The sequence below is a fragment of the Narcine bancroftii genome, chromosome 7 (assembly GCF_036971445.1).
Source record: "Narcine bancroftii isolate sNarBan1 chromosome 7, sNarBan1.hap1, whole genome shotgun sequence".
Classification (NCBI taxonomy): domain Eukaryota; kingdom Metazoa; phylum Chordata; class Chondrichthyes; order Torpediniformes; family Narcinidae; genus Narcine; species Narcine bancroftii.
Window position 1 is genome coordinate 157,162,667 of NC_091475.1, and position 16,335 is coordinate 157,179,001.

Below are 16,335 nucleotides of genomic sequence, written 5' to 3' on the forward strand. Positions count from 1 at the left end.
AGCAGCACAATTAAGATTTCTTGTTTCTTTATTTGGGAAAATTAAACCATCATGGGTGGAAATCGAATTAAATAGGTTTGGGTAAACTATACCTGAAGAATTTATTTATAAATGGGAACCAAGTTTGATGACAATTGATAGAGATGCTCCAATATTGAAACATTTGCTTAATATTTGGAATAAAATTAAATTAGAAATTGATGAAAATCTTATATCATTAAAAGCACCATTGATTAAACCTCTTAATTTTTTCAAAAGATAATCTTTTTTGAATATTTGAAATGATAAAGGAATTTCTAAATTAGGAGATTGTTATGATAATGATAGGTTGATGTTATTTGATCAATTAAAAATTAAGTATGATATTGCTCGCAAAACACTTTTTTGTTATTTTCAATTAAGAGCCTATTTAAGAGAAAAATTAGGATCTGATGATTTTAAAAGATCCTACAGATTTAGAACAGTTAATTGTTGATGGAAATAGCTAAATAATTTATCTCTATAGCATATATGATGTTACAAAAAAAATAACCTAAATTAGGTTTGTTTAAGTCAAAGGAAAAATGGGAAGAAGATTTAAGTATATCACTAGATCAACAGGTTTGGCAAGATTTGTTATGTCTATTACAATTAATATAAGATACAGATTACTTCATTTTAACTTTTAAAATCAATTCTATATTATGCCTCAGAAATTGAATAGATGGAAATTGGATACATCGGATAAATCTTTCAGATGTGGAAAGGATGTCTTTTGTTCATTCGACACGATCTTGTTCAAAGGTTAAACCTTTTTGGATTTCTATTCATAAGTTTTTACAACGAATTATGGGTGTCATTTTCCATTAAATCCCGAATTATTATTGATGGGAAATTTTGAGAATATATTCTTAAATTATATTTATCAGATTTTCAATTGAAATTTGTTAATTTAGTTTTGGTGATAGCAAGGAAATGTATTGCTGTTGCCTTGAAATCAGATGTTTCATTAACATTAAGAAGATGGCATGAAGAAATTCAAAGTTGTATTCCCTTTAGAAAAAATTACATATAATTTGAGGGGTAAATATTCTATATTTTGACATTTGGAACCCATATGCTTGAATTATGATTATAAATAGTTTCTTTGAATCCTCCAAACCAGTGAAGTTTTTCCTGAAAATGAGTAAGGGCTTTGTTAGAAAAATGTTTTCTTTGAGATCCTTGAGTGTCCTCCAAAGCAATCCAAATCAATATATAGCTATGTTATTATGTATTTTAGATTTAGGTTTTAGTTCAGTAGGGTTAGTAATGGTTGGGGGGGGGGGGGGGGGGGTGGAGGGATTAGTTGGGTTTTTTAATCTATTTTTCTTTCTTTTCTTTATTATATTTTAATCAACATATATAGTATTTGTAAACTCTAATATTGTGGTTTATGATTTATTAATTGTTATAACCATCATATATGTGTTGATTTTAAATAAAATTTTCAAAATTAAAAAGTGTACAGTCGCGCACTTTAGTAAAAGGAATAAAAAGGCAGACTATCATTTTGATGGGGAGAAAATTCAAAATTCTGAGGTGCAAAAGGTCTTGAGAGTCCTCATGTAGGATATCCTGAAGGTCAACTTCCTGGATGAGTTGGTGGAGAAGGTGGCAAATGCAATGCTGGCATTCATATCCAGAGGAATAGGATATATCTGGAGGAATAGGATATATCTGGAGGAATAGGCTTTTAGCAGACCAATTGATTCATTAGAAGAGAATTAAACACAGATCAGAGGGATTAAAAAACATTTGTGGGGCTCAGCACTTTAGTGATTCAATAAAAGTGAAGCATCCACAAGTCGAGTGGCCATTGTGCGAGTGGGGAGTTGAGGCTTTGGCTCAAGAGGCTTCGGCGAGTAGAGCACACAAGATGAGCAAGTATTTTCCTTTCGATATTGCTGATTTGGTCTTGGTAGCCTATAGTAGTGCAGGAAAGATGGCAGATATGGCTACTCCTCCTGGAGGATGTGGGAAATTTTGCAATCTGATGATTTCCCGGATTACTACACCTACGGGAAGTGCAGCCAACCCCAACTCCTGAAAGACTATATTAAGAAACTGGAGCTGGAGTTGATTGAATTGAGGATCATCTGGGAGACTGAGCAAGTCATAGATAACACTTCTGAGGAAGTCGTTACATCCAGATTGCAGGATTCAGCAAGTAGATGGGTGAACACAGAGATACAAGGGAAAGAAATCAGTGCAGTGTCACCCTGTGGCATTCCCCTCAGCAACATACCCCTTTGGATACTGTTCAGGGCGATTACCTATCTGGGCAAGGCAGCAGTCAGACCAATAGGACTGATTGGCAATGAGCCTCAGAAGGGTGAAATCAAGTAGAACGATAGTCATAGGGAACTCAATAGTTAAGGGAAACAGACAGGAGATACTGCGGCTACAAAACTGACTATAGGATAGTGTGTTGCCTCCCGAATCCTCGGTTCAGAATGTCTCTGAGTGGTTGCAGAATATTCTTAATGGAAGGGTAAGCAGCCAGAGGCTTGGTACATATAATACTAATGGCATAGGCAGGAGTGGGGGTAGAGATCCTACAAAGTAAATTCAGGGAGTTAGGAAAGAGGCTAAAGTGCAGGACCTCCAAGGTGGTAATCTTTGGATTACTCCAGGTGCCACAAGTTATGGAAGGTCAGAAAAGGAAGGTAGTGCAGACTAATGAGTGGCTGACGAGATGGTGGAGGTGGAAAAATTTCAAATTATTGGATTATTGGAACCTTTTTTGGGGTGACCTGTGCAAGTGGAATGGGCTGCACCCCTGATATGGAGGGGAACCAATATCCTAGCAGGCAGGTTTGTGAAAGCTGTTGGCACAGAGTTTAAACTAGATTCACAGGGGGATGGGGTGGGATCCTTAGTGAAGAGGCAGAGGAAGGGGCAGTTGGCACACAAGTAGAGATAGCTGGAAGTAAGTTTGTGTGAAGGACAGGCAGATAGGGCAAAATTGCAGCTATTGGGATGAGTTGCAATGTAACAGGGGCACACAATAAAACAAAAGTAACAAATACAGGAGTAAAGGTTTTATATTTAAATGCAAGCAGCACAAGATATAAAGTAGATTGGGATGCATAATGTTGTGGCCATCACAGAATTGTGGCTAAAGGATGGATGTCAATAGGGGCTGGAAGCCCAAGGATATACAGAGTATCAAAAGAATAGGCAGGTAAGCAGAGGGGGAGGTATAGGTTTATTGGGAAGGAATAAGATTAAATCAATAGAAAGAGGTGATATAGGATCAGAAGATATATAATCATTGTGGGTTACTTATACCCAAGAAAAGTGTAGTAACCTGCCTTAATGACGAACAACCAAAAGCACTTACATCAACAGAGATTAAGTGTTTTGAAAGGCTGATGTTGAAACATCTCAGCTCCTGCCTGAGCAGTGACATGGATACATTCTAATTTGCCTATCGTAATGACAGGTCTACAGCGGATGCCATCTCACTGGCTCTACACAAAGCCCTGCAACACCTGAAAGGCAAAGATGCATTCATCAGGATGCTCTTTATTGACTACAGTTTGGTATTTAACACCATCATCCCCTCAAAACAGATTAACAAACTCCAAGATCTGGCAGTTAATACCCATCTGTGTAATTGGATCATGGATTTTCTCACCTCCCGAACACAATCAATGAGGATTGGTAAGAACATCTCCTCCACAATCTCCATCAGTACTGGAGCACCACAAGACTGTGTTCTTAGGCCCCTACTCTACTCAGTTTACACCTACAACTGTGTGACCATAACACCATATACAAATTTGCCAACGATACCGCAGTAGTGGGTTGTATAAAGGAAGGTGATGAGTCAACATACAGAATGGAGATTGAAAACTTGGCTGAATGGTGCACCAATCACAACCTTGTACTCAATTTCACCAAAACTAAGGAGCTGATTGTTGACTTCAGGAAAGGAAAGCCAGGGGTATACAATTGGGGGAATCAGAGGTGGAGAGGGTGAGCAAATTTAAGTTCTTGGGAGACACTATCTCAGAGGATCTTTCCTGGACCCAACATGCCAATGGCATTGTGAAGAAAGGAGTTTGAGGAGGTATGGTATACATCAGAATCCCTGGCAAATTTCTATGGAGGTGTGGTGGAAATTGTCCTGACTGGCTGCGGCACAGTCTGGTATGGGAGCACCAATACCCCTGAGTATAAAGCCCTGCAAAAGGTAGTGGACACAGCCCAGGACATCACAGGCAAAATCCTCCCCAGTACTGAGTACACATACAAAGAGCGCTGCCGTCAAAAAGCTGCAGCAATCGTCAAAGACCCTCACCACTCAGCCCATTCTCTGTTCTCACTGCTGCCATCAGGAAAGAGGCATAGGTGCCACAATACTTGCACCACCAGGTTCACGAACAGCTGCTACCCCTCCACTATCAGACTCCTCAATGACAAACTCAATCAGAAACTAATTTAAGGAAATTTACTTATGCACTTTATTGCTTTTCTTTTTGTTTTCTCTGTATTGCACAGTTTACATTCATTATCTGTTTACAGTTGTTTGATTGTTTACATGTTTATGTTATGACAGATCTACAGCAGATGCAGATGATATGAAGGTAGATGGAGGAGCCGGTAGTGTTGAGGAAACAAGGAGGCTTCAGAAGGACTTAGATTTAGGAGAAAGCGCAAAGAGGTGGCATAGTTGGAAAGTGTATGGTTATACACTTTCGTAGAAAACATAAATGGTATAGCGGCCCACTAACCGGGACACGACCTGGTACACAAGATGGCTGATGAATGCGGCAACCGTGCAGACCCCGTGGGGACCAACGACCTTCATTCCAAGTGACAACCCGCACGATGGGAAACAACAAGCAACAGCAGGAACACCAACCAATCCGAGGCTGGCACTGCTGCGACATCACTCCTGTCGTCAGCAGTGTGGAGAGAGAATATAAGCAGAGCTCCCAGTGCAATAAACCAGTATTCAACTTAGAATTCTTGGGTGTGTGTCATTCTTTCCACACTTCATGGTAGCATGCACGCTACAATGGGCAGACTATTTTCCAAATGGGGAGAAAATTGAAAATATCCAGATGCAAAGGGACCTAGAAGTCCTCATACAGCTTACCCGAAAGGAAAAGTTGTACATTGAGGGGGAAGTAAAGAAGGTAAATGCAATGCTGGCCTTCATTTCAAGAGGAAAAGAGTATCAGTGCAGGGAAGTGATGTTGCAGCTTTATAGGGAACTCGTGAGACCTCACTTGGGAGTACTGTAAACAGATATGGACTTCTTGTTTAAAAATGGATGTGCTGACATTAGAGAAGGTTCAGAGGAAGTTCACAAGGATGATTCTGGGAATGAAAGGGTTATCATATGAGGAATGTTTAATGGCTTTTGGTCTATACTTATTGGAATTTAGGAGAATGGGGGGGGGGAATTGCTTTGACACATTTCTAATATTGAAAGTCATGGACAGAGTAGATGTAAAATGCTTGTTTCCAATGATGGGAGAGCTTAGACAGGAGGGCACAATTTCAGGATTGAAGGGCGTCCACTTAGTACAGACATGTGGGGGGAATTTCTTTAGTCAGAGGGTGGTGAATCTATGGAACGTTGCCACAGGTAGTTGTACTTAAGGCAGAGATTGATAGGTTCTTAATTGGCTAGGGCATCCACAAGGTTATGGGGAGAAGACCAGGAGTGGAGCTGAGTGATGTGATGTTGAAGCTTTTGGGGCACTGGTGAGGCCTCGTCTGGATTATGTGGCACAGTTTTGGGCTTCTTATTTAAGAAAAGATGAGCTGGCATTGGAAAGGGTTAAGAGATTCACAATAATGATTCCTGGAATGAAGAGATTGACATACGAGGAACATTTGACAACGCTTGGACTGTACTCCTTGAAGTTCAGAAGAATGATAGGGGAGTCTAGGACTAGACGGCACAACTTGAGGATTAAAGGGCATCCGTTTAAATCAGATACAGAGGAAGTTCTTTCATGAGAGAGTGGTGTACCTCTGGAATTTGATGTATTTAAGGCAGAGATTGGTAGGATTCTGAATAGTCAGGGTATCAAAGGTTAAGGGAGAAGGCAGGAGAGTGGAGCTGTGGGAGAATGAATTAACTCATGATAGAATGACAGAGCAGACTCGATGGACCGAGACTTATAGACTGATAAACATAAAAAACATTCATCATCATTGTGAGATCTTGTTGGGAGCAAATTGGCTGCTTTTGTTTCCTATATTATAATAGTGATAGACTTCCAAAAACAAAAGTTGATCAAAAAGTGTTTTGGAAGATGGTAAGAGGAACATGGCTAGCACAATTTAAATGTTAGTTTGCCTTTTGTCTTCACTAGATTGCAACTAAAGTTGGATTATCGTAACCTTCATGCAACAAGCATTTTTAAACAGGTGCAGAGCTGAAAATAAACTGAGTGCATACAGTTTGTATTTTGAGGTATATTAGACTGACTCCATGGAACAAATATATTCAAGCAGGAATAAGAGTACAAACAATATAATTTGTCATATACTATGGTAGGACAAGACATATTTCAAAAGATTTTGGTATCTGTGGCTAAAAGTTCAAGCCCTTACAATTTAAATTATACTCCAATAAAATGTTATTTGATTATCACTTTCAGGAATGGAATGTTTCTTCTCAGTGGAAACCTATATCTGAGAAATTAGAGTGTGTGTATACCTGGTAAATTTCCATCTTGATCCACTTCATTGACATCTGCTCCCCACTTGACCAGAAGCTGCAAGCAGCCCAGTCTTCCATGGAAGGCAGCATAATGGACACCCCTCCAACTGTTTTTATCTGCTGGATTTGCATCCTAAGGATAAACAAACAGAAAATAAAAGCTGCTTTACAGCTCCCAAATCAGTAACCAATTTATGTTGTGCGTACATTCATTTCCCAAGAATTTAATAAAATACAATAAAGTAAGCATTTCCACTTTATTCAGTGTTCAAATTATCCAATCATTTTAATATCCCAACAAAATCTATTTCGTTGAACAACTTTAGGATAGACTCTGTGCAAAGGTTGCTTTTCCCTAATTTTTGAATGTCTTATTTGTTTGTTCTCAGGATATGGATGGCCCTGCATTTGCTGTCCATCCTTAATAACCAGTGGACTGGCAGGCTTGTGAGGCTATTCTATGAGCAATAAAGAATCAACCACATTTCTGTCTCAGGTTCAGCTGAGCCCTCGGGTCGGTCTAAGAAAGAGTGAATAAGATGGAATTTTATGATAATTTGTTCTGGTTCCATGGTCATCCTTACTTACACTCATTTTCTTTTTGCATAGATATTCCAACTAATTGATTTAATTAAATGTAAATTTCCAGCAGCCATAGTGGAATTAAAATCACATCTCTAGATCAATGGTTCAAATCTCTAGTAATTGGTCCAAATGCATAACCATCTTTCTATTGTTGCCCCTAAATTATCATCCTCTTTTAGATACACAAAATTAACTGTTGATAGAAATTAATCCTGACAGATAACTACCACCCCACTGCGAAGAATCATTTGAAGAGTGTACGAATGTCCATGTGAAGCTGCCAAGTGCAATGGAGTGCAACCTCGATCATCCTTTGTTGTTAAGTTTGCACCATTCGTCACCAAAGCCTGAGGAGAAAAAGGTCACATTGTGCTTAATCATGATAAAACCTGAAATCACTTCAAGACCTCTCAATATGAACACAGTACTGAAAAATAGCACTTTTAGGAATGAGGCCAACTCACACAAGTACTAAAAATCTTCCAGCTGTAGCCAGCATGTCAACTGGGTGAAAGAATGAGAGAGACCAGGGGTTGGTGGGCTCGCTGGAACTCGCGAACTTTATTTTGACTGGCGTGCTCCTGCTTTTAAGGCATTTGAAGCTCCTGCCCCAGCGCACCGGAAACTATGTCATCGGAATGTAAATGCACTACCTGCATGCACGTGGGCCCTGACCTACTGCAAAAGACCGAGGGACTCCATCTTCGATGCGGCTGTTCCAATGGCATGCACATAACACACAGAGCGAGTTTACCGAGCCATCAAATATGTGCATCACCACACAGTACAACTTTTGATAAACAGCCTTTATGCATCTAGAATTATAAACAGTAACCCAAACTTCAAAAGACGCACTGGTATGTATTTGCACACAGATGATCATCTCCATCGACTAGGATATATCAATGTACGAGCTGCAATTAGCTGGATTTGCATCCTGGGGAACAGAACTGAGGAATATAATATTAAATCAGATTTAGCTGCAACTATTTGACCCTCCACGATGCTGCTCACAGACCAAATTTAAAGATCATGGACGCAACACTGTTATGACCAGCTGAGGCACGATCTTGATCCCTTCTAAATATTGAAGTAAAACACTTGAAGAAAAGGTAAACACACTAATCAGTCACTTTCCTCCTCTTTGCAAAACTAGATCTCATTTCCACACATTGGAAACTCTAGCAAATTTCTACAGATGTGTGGTAGAAGGTGTGCTGACCAGTTGCATCATGGTCTGGTATGTAGACACCAATATCCCCGAGCATAAAGCCCTGAACACAGTCCAGGACATCACAGGCAAAACCCTCCCCACAATCAAGAACTTCTACAGGGTACACTGTCTTTGGAGACCAGCAGCAATCATCAAGGATCCACATCACCCTACACTCTAGGTGTAGTCTAACCAGAGTTGTGTATAACTACAACATTGCCTCACAGCTCTTGAACCCAATCCCACGACTAATGAAGGCCAACATACTATATGCCTTCTTAATCATTCTATCAACTAATGTTGCTAAAATTAAATATTTGCATTATTTTAAATATTTATTTCAGTTCAAAAGAATATAAACAATTGAGATCCTTTACCTGCATGCAGGCACTGTGACCCCTAATGGCTGCAATGTGTGCTGCAGTCCAGCCCCTGGGAGTTACATCTGTCATATCAGCACCATGCCATAGCAACCAATGCAGACACTGGAACATATCAAGTGAATTATAATCCTCCTGTTCATTTAAATTACTTATGATTCAGGTTGATATTGTTAAATGCTAAGACAACAAGGATGATGTACAAATATCTGAATGATTATCACAATGAGTACATTTCATCATTAATCAGAATAAAAATATTATTGAAGAGCCATCCCTTTCACACTCATCTTCATTTTTTTTGGTGAATGTGCATTTGTATATGTGGCACAAGCTATCATCTCCATTCTGGCACTATTAGACAGAAATGTGGAAAAAACAGAAGGTACTCAGTAAATGGGTACGAGTAAGATATGCAAGAGGGAAGATCAGATACTATTTATTGTCATGTAATACCATAGAAATGTAATATGACACGAAATTGCTTGTAATATCTGTTTTGGCTTATTTTCACTGTGAAACCGAATTACAAGCATGTTCTATAGTACTTAGAAAACAGAAGATGGAAGTAATCAGGTAGATTTAGCAGCACCTGTGAACAGGGTTAATATTTATCTCTACCATGGCCCAAAACAAGTTTTAAGATGTATAAAAGGGTGCAAATAATAGAAGACAGACATGATTGAAATACAAGGGGTAATAATGCCAGGTGGGAGTAGTAATGAAAATATTATCTAGCTTTCATCTCTAACTTTTGCAGTCTCAATCACTGTATTTTTGTTTATCGTTCTCATGTAATTACCCTAAAATTTCTGCATCAGTGTTTGTTTGTGATGACATGGTCCACAGGATTTTTACAAGATTTTTCCTAAATCAATGTGCAGTCATTGTAGTAAGAAAAGATTAGGATAACTTGCTGTCAGCCAATTGCAGAGAGGCAGACCATGAAATATTTGTTTGATGTGATTGGGAAATATTCCTACCAAACAAGACCCAGTTATTGATGACAAAACAGTTATGCCCTTGATCTGGGAGTTCTCCTTTCCATTTGACTGCCAGATTATCCCAACCTAAGAAACCAGCCATTACAAACAAACTATGGATAGCACCTCAAATGAAACATTTTATGTGATCTGATAAACAATGGCAAATGGCTTTTCACCTCTAAACTATCAGACTGTGCTGCCCATTGCAATGGAGTAAATTTGTGAATGGGATCCACTTCATTAATGCAGGCTCCACTTTTCACCATCAACTCAAGTTCCACCACATCACCAGCTTTAACCGCATCATGGACGCTGATGAAATGCTTCTTCCGAGCAACTGTTAAATAAGAACATTTTAAAAATGCACTGGCAACTTATTTATACAACATCATTGCAATACGGCTGATTTTCTTTACACTTTTAATACACAATTAATTATAAGTGTCTCACTTGATTAAAACATTTCAGTCAGGATGCATTAGCAGCAGAAATAGCTTGAATAAAATTTAGCAATAATACAGGATGCAAGACCAGTCATTTACACTTTTTTAACTATTGTCATGCCATAATGTAAACATTAGCAGGAAGAGGTCGTTTTCAGAGGTATGTAATGGCTGAGCAACTGCGCAGTTAGACGGACCGAATCATCCGACTCAAAATGACACGGGTTTCTCTTCACTCCCAAGGAGAAGTCCACAGTTAATGACAAGTATTTCCCAGGGGACATTCTGGGTGGTGCATCACTAGTCAGGGAGTGATGCCGCGACGCGCTGACGTCACTTCCGAAAGCCGGCACACACATCACCAGAAGTGGGTGTTTCCCTGCGCAATAAAGTCAGTTACTAGTTCACCCTCACACCACGTGGACGTCTCTCGATTCTATAGCAGACGCTACAGTGGTGACCCCAACAGTTCCAACATTTATCACTACAGTCAGAACGGCTGCAACCAACACGGTGGGCGTACATTTGACGCCCTTCTGGGCAAAGCAGCCCAGGAATTTACTGCAATTGGACGAATCTCAGTTCCATATCAGATGCATGGTCTCAGAGGACACCAAGTTTTGGCATGTCATCAACACCCTGGACACTGCCACTGCAGCTAAAGTAGCTCTTTTGTAGAGAATACTCCCATGGAGCACAAGTACGAGCAATTCTGGCATTTCCTCCTCGATTCCCTGGAACTCAGCCGGCACAAACGCGCCGATCACATCACAAAAATGCAAATCGTGGGCAATAGAAACCCCTCCAAGCTCAAGCATGAAATGGTGGACACACGAAATGTTTCCTCTTCAAGGTTCTGTTTCTTTCCAAGCTGCTGGTACACGTTTCCTCACAGTTTCCGACATGGATTTCAGCGCCCCACGCCTGGTAGCAAAGGAACCAGACAGACTTTTCCATAACCCGCAACAGAGCACAATCCACATGTCACCCACCTACGCTGATGGCGGTGCCGCTTCAACAGCTCCGCTGGAACCCCAGCAGTAGCCACGGCCCAACCACAGCGCAATGAGTGCCCAAACAAACAGTGAACACTGTTTCTACCATAGCAGATGGGGCTGAAATGCCTGGCAGTGCACCCCACCTGTGCTCCTACCCCCACCACCAAACACAGTGACAGGAAACAGGCAGGCTGGCCACCGATAATGGCTTCCATGGTTGGCACTCATAAAAGCCTACTCTACCTCAGGAACCAGCGGACAAAAAGAGACTTCCTAGTTGACACAGGTGCAGAGATAAACATCCCACCGGCCTATTTCAAGAACAAACAACAGCTCCTCCATTCTGAGTTACAGCACCCGTCTGGTCATAATTCACGCTGCAGATACAGTTTTCTATTAGAAGTGCACAATTGTGGCCGTGGGACAGGTCTTACTCAGCGCAGATTTCCTCTGGACACATGAACTTTTGGTGGGCGAGACCAGATGCTGTTTGGTGGACACTACCGCGTTCCAGTCATACCCCCACTGCAACATCCACGCTTTGGACTGAAACGAGTATGCCCACATACTGGCCAAGTACCTAGCCCTACTGGCGCTCAAATTCCACAACACCAGACCACTACATGGCATGGAGCACCACATCAAGACCACCAGGCCTCCAGTGTATGCACGAGCTCAGCGCCTCCCACAAGACAAACTCCAGCAACTCAAGACCGAGTTCACCGCCATGGAGGAGCTGGGCCTCCCTACTGCACATGGTAGAGAAGAGCTCCAGCAGCAGGCACCGTGCGGCAACTAAATGACGCTAAAGTCCCAGATAGGTACCCTTTCACCATGTCCAGGACTTTGCCATGAGGCTCCAGGGCTGCCAGATCTTTTCTAAGGTGGACCTCATCGAGGGGTACAACCAGATTTTGGCGACATCCCAAAAAAGACCATCATAACAACCTTCGGTCTTTTAGAGTTCCTTCGGCTGCCATTTGGATTAAAGAACACATCCCAGATGTTTCAGCGGCTTATGGACATGGTCAGCAGGGGCCTCTACTTCATCTTCGTCTATCTGGACGACATCCTCATCGCCAGCCCCGAAGCCAGCATACACAGGACGCACCTGACTCGACTTTTCAACAGGGTACAGCAGTTCAGACTCACGGTGAACCCAGCCAAGTGCCAGTTTGACCAAGAGACAATCGATTTCCTGGGACATCGCATCACCCGAGAGGGTGCTAAACTGCTGCCAGACAAGGTAGAAGCCATCCAAAACTTCCACAAGCCGAGCACAATCAAAGGCCTGCAGGAGTTCCTGGGGATGGTGAACTTTTATCACCACTTCCTGTTGGGAGGGGCCACCCTCATGCAGCCCCTGTTCGACCTCATCAAGCTCAGCAACAAGACGCTCCAGTGGACTCTGGAAACCACAGAAGTGTTCTAGTCCATGAAAGTGGCACTAGTGCGGGCCACATTCCTGGCTCACCCAGATTCTACCTCCCCCTGGCCCTTTCAATGGATGTGTCAGACAGAGCAGTGGGTGCAGTGTTGGAGCAATGGGTCAATGAGCAAAGGCACCGGTCTTCTTCAGCAAAGATCTCCGGACTCCAGAGCTCAAATACAGCGCATTCAACTGCAAGCTGTTGGCCCTGTACCTGCCAATACGACACTTCTGGCACATGTTAGAAGGAAGAGTTTTCACCGCTTACATAGACCACAAACCACTTACCTACACACTCAGCAAGATTTCAGACCCATGGTCGGTGAGACAACAGCGTCACCTTTCCTATATTTCAGACTACACAACAGACATCCGCCACGTCACAGGCAAGTCCAATGTGGTGGCCAGCGTATTATCCAGACCCACAATCGCCGCCACCTCAGGAGAGCTCGATGTCGCTCAGCTGGCCAAGGACCAAACAGAGAATGCAAATGTCCAGGTCTACCAGACAGCCATCACCTGCCTGAAGGTTAGCAATTTCTGCCCCCCACCAAGGGGCCCGTCCTTACTGTGTGACATATCCACGGGCTTCCCCAGGCCCATCCTACCCAAGACCTGGCAATGGCGGGTATTCAACCAAATACACAGCCTGTCCCACCCCTCCATAAGGTCAATGATCCGCCTGTTGTCTGACAAGTTCGTGTGGCACAACCTCTGCCGTGATGTGACCCTGTGGGCTAAAACCTGTTTGTAGTGCCAACGCGCCAAAGTACAGACACACCAAGGCCCCACTCCAGACTTTCAAGCCGATGCAGCGCCGATTTGAGCACATGCACGCGGGCATCATCAGCCCACTCCCTGTGAGCCAAGGTACATGGTATCTGTTCACAATAATCGACTGTTTTACCTGTTGGCCGGAAGCCATACCCCTAACCCACATGCAACACAGAGATTTGCGCCAGAGCCTTCTCTTAGTCGCATATTTCGCAGTCCTGACTCACATCATCTCAGACCGAGGGGCATAGTTCACTTCCTCGCTCTGGTCTAACCTCACCAAGTTTTCCAGCAGCCAGTTGCACACGCCGCGGCCTGCCATTCTCAGGCAAATGGCCTGTTCCAGTGTTTCCACCAACACCCGAAGGCAGCCCAAAAAGCTTGACTACAAGGCCCAAATTAGATGGACGAACTTCCATTTTTGCTGTTAGGCATCTGCAGAGCACCGAAGACCTACCACCCTAGTCTGCTGAAATTGGTGTACAGTTTCCCATTTACCATTCCTGGGGACTCACTTCAACACCTGTCCGTCCCGTCCCCACAGCCTAGCACCCTAAACCTCCTCCAGCGATTGAAGGTTCAAATGGGTAAACAGAAGCCCCCGCCACCTTCCCGAGACAGCTCTCCACCCTGCCACATTCCCAAGACCCTCAGCCCTACAGTGCCCCTACAAGATGTTGCAGCAGGACATGGTCGTTTTTATACTGGACAGGTTAACAATCAACCGCCCTCAAGCCGGGGCATCTGGACTCAAGCCAGCCTGTCACTGATCCCCAGGTCAGATGCAGAGGTCGCCCGCCCAAAGACTGGATGGCAACCTACTCAGAGGGCAGCGGGGATTCGGGGGGCCTAGCGACTGTGCGGTTAGACAGGCCGAGTTGCCGCCCCAGTCGTCTGACTCAAAATGAAGGGGAACCCGTGCCATTTTCAGTCGGATGACTGGGGCGGTGATTCGGCCCGTCTAACTGCGCGGTTGCCCGCGGTTTAAAAAAAAGTGTTGCCGAGAGGCCATCACCGCTGACGGGTGGCGCACCCCCGGTCAGGGAGTGATGCCATGACGCGCTGACGTCACTTCTGGAAGCCGGCGCAGACGTCACCGGAAATGGGCGTTTCCCTGCGCGCAGCACAAGGAATTCAAATAATAAAGTCAGTAACTCACTCACCTTCACACCATGTGGATGTTTCTTGGTTCCGACGCGTTGCCATTGCAGACGCTCCAGGTATTTTATTTATTTTCACAGAGACAGGGGGAAAAAAAAATAATTCAAGTCTGAAATAAGGCAAAGGCAAATTGGAATACGCGACTTCAAATGGATACACCATTTCCTTATTTATCCCATAAAAACATTCAGCATTTGAAACACCACCTAACTATGTTCTCCAATACTAGCTCTCCTGAGAAACCTCGATAGGGCTCACTCAGCACCAAGCAGTTTTCCTTCGTATCTGCTTTTTGAATTCCCAGTCCTTAAAATAACAACAACATGCATTTGTATTAAGATACATCAAACAAGGTTTCCAGGGCGCAACGTTAAACAAATGTAATTAAAGAGTTACATAAACTTGTTCATAGCGCAGCGCGTAATGAGATCTAAATCGACTCTTATTTTAAGACCTCCACAATCCAAACAAATAGCATGCTTTGTGGCAAGAAATAACGTGCAAAAGAATGTTGTTTCACCAATAACTCGGCGTGACGTTCAGATCATACAGGACATTGACAGGGAACTGCAGGCCGTGGGAGGGGAGAACGCCACCAACTCTTCCAGCGCACGGCCAAAGCCCCCCCCCCCCCAACTCTGCCCCTGCCCCAGGGGCCCAGGCCCAGGCAGCGGTCCATTTACCGAAAGCGGTGCCAGAATCTGCCGGCATTGCTGCGTACGATCCTGCAAAAGTCTTGACTAGCAACGGGGGTAAACTTCCGGTGGTAACCGAATGAACTTCCGGAAGAAGCTCCCTTTGATGGAAAGAGAATGGTAAAGTGGAGCTCGGGTGTAGGAAGAGATACAGCGCTTTCAGGGTGAGAGAACAAGGCGTCTGAGCGTGTATGCGAGCTGGAAAGATCAGGAACATGTGTCAAAAAAAAAACGTGAGGGAGTACGACAGTAAATGGGGATTTAGCCAGATGAGTAATCCCTATGTGTTCTGGAAGGCAAGAGTTCACACATAAAAAGGCAAGGGAGAGAGAGAGAGAGAGAAAGAAAGAGGCAGGGGCTTGCAGACAGATATAAATAAGGGGAGAGAGGGAGAAATAATGGAAATGAGATCAGGATTATAGAGAAGATAGAAAAAGGCAAGGGAGAGAGAAAGAGGCTTGCAGACAGATATAAAATAAGGGGAGAGAGGGAGAAATAATGGAAATGAGATCAGGATGATAGAGAAAAGAAGTGAAGAGCTGTGAATCTGAGATTGCAAACCGAGGAGAGAAGAGAAAAAATGTAATGGTTCAGGGATATTTAGGGGCTCTGAGTGTAAGACTAAAAACAGAAAGAGGGAGACCACAAAAAAAAGTCATAAGCATCACATCACACACCATGGAAATAGGTTCTATGTTCCACTGTGTCTTTCCTGGGCATCAGGTAACCATTTGTATTAACCCCCTTTCTTCAGCACTTGGTCTGTAGCTATTTATGCCATGACGAGTCAAATGCTCATTCATGTACCTCTTTAATTTGAGAGTATAATTGGTTGACTTGGAAACTTTACATTTCATTATTTTCTCTCGAAGATCGTGAATATAATTAGTAATGTAAATTGAAGTTCAAGAACTGATCCTGGGGGTACTTCACTAATTACATCCTTCCAGCCTGAAAAGGTC

General features: G+C 43.0%; 1 protein-coding gene and 1 long non-coding RNA gene across 14 annotated transcripts in view; one reads left to right on the plus strand and one right to left on the minus strand.

Annotated features, from left to right (window-relative positions):
• LOC138739260 (uncharacterized) overlaps positions 1-4,995 on the plus strand; it is a 36,827-nt gene extending 31,832 nt beyond the window's left edge. For all 5 annotated transcript variants that reach the window (XR_011342131.1, XR_011342133.1, XR_011342130.1 and 2 more), the window contains exons 4-5: positions 693-783; positions 4,586-4,995. This is a non-coding gene — a long non-coding RNA (uncharacterized lncRNA). The remainder of the gene's footprint in view (positions 1-692; positions 784-4,585) is intronic.
• LOC138739258 (ankyrin repeat domain-containing protein 42-like) overlaps positions 1-15,423 on the minus strand; it is a 75,090-nt gene extending 59,667 nt beyond the window's left edge. For 3 of the 9 annotated variants that reach the window (XM_069890971.1, XM_069890966.1, XM_069890974.1), the window contains exons 1-5: positions 14,681-15,347; positions 10,050-10,210; positions 8,885-8,992; positions 7,522-7,641; positions 6,707-6,842 (exon numbers count right to left, since the gene is read on the minus strand). In XM_069890971.1, coding sequence (XP_069747072.1) covers positions 6,707-6,842; positions 7,522-7,641; positions 8,885-8,992; positions 10,050-10,210; positions 14,681-14,840 — 685 coding nt within the window. In that variant the 5' untranslated portion in view covers positions 14,841-15,347. The other 6 variants (XM_069890970.1, XM_069890972.1, XM_069890969.1 and 3 more) reach the window with 6 other exon arrangements.
• Between the last annotated feature and the right edge of the window lie 912 nt (positions 15,424-16,335).